At 30.0% G+C, this 2,941-nt stretch overlaps 1 protein-coding gene across 1 annotated transcript; it reads left to right on the plus strand.

Annotated features, from left to right (window-relative positions):
- Nucleotides 1-1,479: 1,479 nt before the first annotated feature.
- Nucleotides 1,480-2,583, plus strand: LOC123684334. Its single transcript, XM_045623559.1, has 3 exons — nucleotides 1,480-1,870; nucleotides 1,922-2,299; nucleotides 2,356-2,583. Exons 1-3 carry the CDS (start codon nucleotides 1,565-1,567, stop codon nucleotides 2,488-2,490), a joined length of 819 nt encoding a protein of 272 aa, XP_045479515.1. The 5' UTR covers nucleotides 1,480-1,564; the 3' UTR covers nucleotides 2,491-2,583.
- Nucleotides 2,584-2,941: the final 358 nt, after the last annotated feature.

The following is a 2,941-nucleotide window of genomic DNA, read 5'->3' on the forward strand; positions in this document are numbered from 1 at the left end:
TATGTGTACAGGTAAGCTATTAGCTGAATTGAACTTAAATTATTATATCACAGTGTGATTATATATTATATTACCTTAATTCGTTTTTAGTCTACCAATTCGTAATATGGGAGGAGCTGTACCAAACTACTGGGGTTTTATCGATGGAACTATTAGAGAAATTTGTTGAGGAAGTATCATCACTATGAAAAATATCAGTCTACTTTATGTACCTGTTTGAATGGAAGTCATTCAAGTATTTCTTTTTATGTGAAACCACCAGTATCGGAAGATTATTTTGTTTAAAAGAATTATGTTATGTATTTTTGTACTTTTTCCTACAATAATTTTGAAAAAAGTGTACTTTACGTATAATTTTATAATAACATTACTGATAATTAATTTGGTTCTGCATTGTGATTTGCTTTTTTTATGCTATGTTGATCTAATACATAAAAAAGTACTTAGGTAACAAGTTTATTATTTTTCTTTCAAAACAATCCCATTGGTGTATCCATATTACAGAATTAATTATTTATATCCAATATAAAAAAAAATAATATTCTGTATGCAGTAGCATTCTATAACAATACTACATTATACAAATAGGTAAATTCTTATTTCTAATAAAATTCAGGATTTATCAGTATTATTTTTAATTCTTTTAGTAGGTTCAAATTAAATATGATGTTTCGTTGAGAATCGTTCTCGTTCTTGTTCTTGAAAAATTCGTTATTGAGAGCACATTTTTTTCTCGAATGAAATGGTTCCCAGATGCCCAAAATCAAGAAATGAAATGCAAATTTCTCAAAAAGTTTACTTCATTACTCTGTTTACCTAAACAGCTACAAATATTTATAGGTTAGTTCTTGCTAAATAACGACGGCAAATATTCGGCATAAACAGATATCTGTCAAAATAAAAGTTGGTCGCCTGTATTTAAATAAAGTAAGGGCAGCGTTGCCAACCCAAAATCTTGAGATTACCGTATCAGGGACGAGAAATTACCGTATTTGGGACACTTTTACTTTACCGTACACAGTACCACAGAAGTACATAGAGAAAGAGATAAACAATTCTTTCTATTCTATGGCCATACCTAACCTACAAATTGAATTTGTCAAAATTTAAGAATTCTTGGTTCTCGGCAGGAATCTACTTATCAATATACGTTACAGATAAGCTTGCCGAGCATTTTTCTAGTTCTGGGTCTCGCTACGAGATGGCACTAGTTAATGAATTAAATTTTTAAGGGTTTGTCTTGAATAGAATACATTGAGATGCATTAGAAAAATCGCAATTGAAATTACCGTATTTCGGCGTACGGTAGCCCATTCGGACCGTATACCGTATTTGGCATCAATTTACCGTACATGTACGGTAATTACCGTACGGTTGGCAACGCTGAGTAAGGGAGGCCTGTATTTTAGATTTAGACAATCTGACTCAATGCGCATACGTACATGTCAAAATAAGAGATCCTGTAATCATAGACCATATCTGGATATTAGGTCTATGCCTGTAATAAAAGATCGCTTATTTGTGTGTTGCAATAACTCTCTAATTCTCTATTATTAAGTATTCTATGATCACTTTATCTGTAGAAATTCAAATTTTACATTCATTAATAATGGAGGAAAACCTTTTATTCATTGAAACATGTTTGAAAAAATACGAATATCCGAACATTTATGGAGTTGACATTGGAGAAATATTAGGAGAGTCAAATAGAATCTTTTTATTATCTTGGTTATACAAATTGATACAAGGTGGAGAAAGTTTCGAAGATATAACAGAAGAAGATTTATCAAATTTCTTAAATACTTATGGTTTTTGTCCAACCTCTCAAACTAAAAAATTTATCGATATGAGTCTAGATTACCCTGTTCAGGTATTATTTGAATAACACTTTCAACATCAAATAGATTTGTCTTATTTGTAGCTTCAAATCCTTTACCGTATATTTAGAATGCTCACTACTGTGAAGAATGAATGTGAGTATTCTGAGCAGACGGAGGAAATGTCACTAGATATGTTGAAGAGTTTTGTACAAATGGATGTTAACATATTCAAGGCTTTTGGAAATTTAAAAATTTCTGATATGAGTAGAAACAATGGAACAACTTTAAATTTACTAACCAAACAAATTGATGAAGTTGAAAAATTGAACAATTTGTCCAAAATGAAAGAAAAGATAAACTTAGCTGCTAAAGTAGTTTCTGATATAATGAAGCATAAAGAGGATAATAACCTTTATATTAGTTTGGATGATTATCTGACTTTGAAAAAGTTCAATGAGAATATGGTAAAAGCAAAAGAGGTAAGTCTAAAGTAAAGATTTATTCCATTTCCATACTTTAATAAATTTTTTTTTAGTACATTGGAAACATTGAAATTGTAAATGATTTGAAGGACAGAGTCATATTTGATCAAATTGTCATTCCAGAAAGATTACAAAATGAGAATATAAGAATGGCTAAAGAAATCACCAAATTGATTCATGAAATTTAGACATAACTGTAGATTTCAAATTAATAATAATATTATAGTATTTTTCTATCTAGCTACAGGTATAAACATTTATCATGTAGGCTTGAGCCTGTACTGGATTTATTTTATTACTCCTGGAATTTTACAGTAGCCATTTTCAATAAATAAATCAACAGTAAGTAGCAAAAAAAAAGAAAGTAAACAAAAATCTTTTGTGACTACTGAAAAACAGTTATCCATTACACATAATACATAAGCTCAAAATACATCAAGGAACGATAACATACAGATAATAATTTTCCTAATGATAGGTATAGATAGAGGTTTTTCATAACTCATACTGAATTTATTGAAGTATCAAAGTAAATTCTGTTTTAGACAGTGAAAGTTTCAGTCAAAACTATAATATGAAACTCTTCAGAACACGTTTTTAACAGTCAGGCCAGGTCGGCGAACGCCGAAGGCCCCCGGT

The sequence above is a fragment of the Harmonia axyridis genome, chromosome 7 (genome assembly GCF_914767665.1).
Source record: "Harmonia axyridis chromosome 7, icHarAxyr1.1, whole genome shotgun sequence".
Classification (NCBI taxonomy): domain Eukaryota; kingdom Metazoa; phylum Arthropoda; class Insecta; order Coleoptera; family Coccinellidae; genus Harmonia; species Harmonia axyridis.

Coding starts and splice junctions, on each gene's coding strand:
- LOC123684334 (XM_045623559.1), top strand. CDS start 1,565: ATGATCACTTTATCTGTAGAAATTCAAATTTTACATTCATTAATAATG. Junction 1,871..1,921: donor GTCTAGATTACCCTGTTCAG/GTATTATTTGAA, acceptor TCTTATTTGTAG/CTTCAAATCCTTTACCGTAT. Junction 2,300..2,355: donor ATATGGTAAAAGCAAAAGAG/GTAAGTCTAAAG, acceptor ATTTTTTTTTAG/TACATTGGAAACATTGAAAT.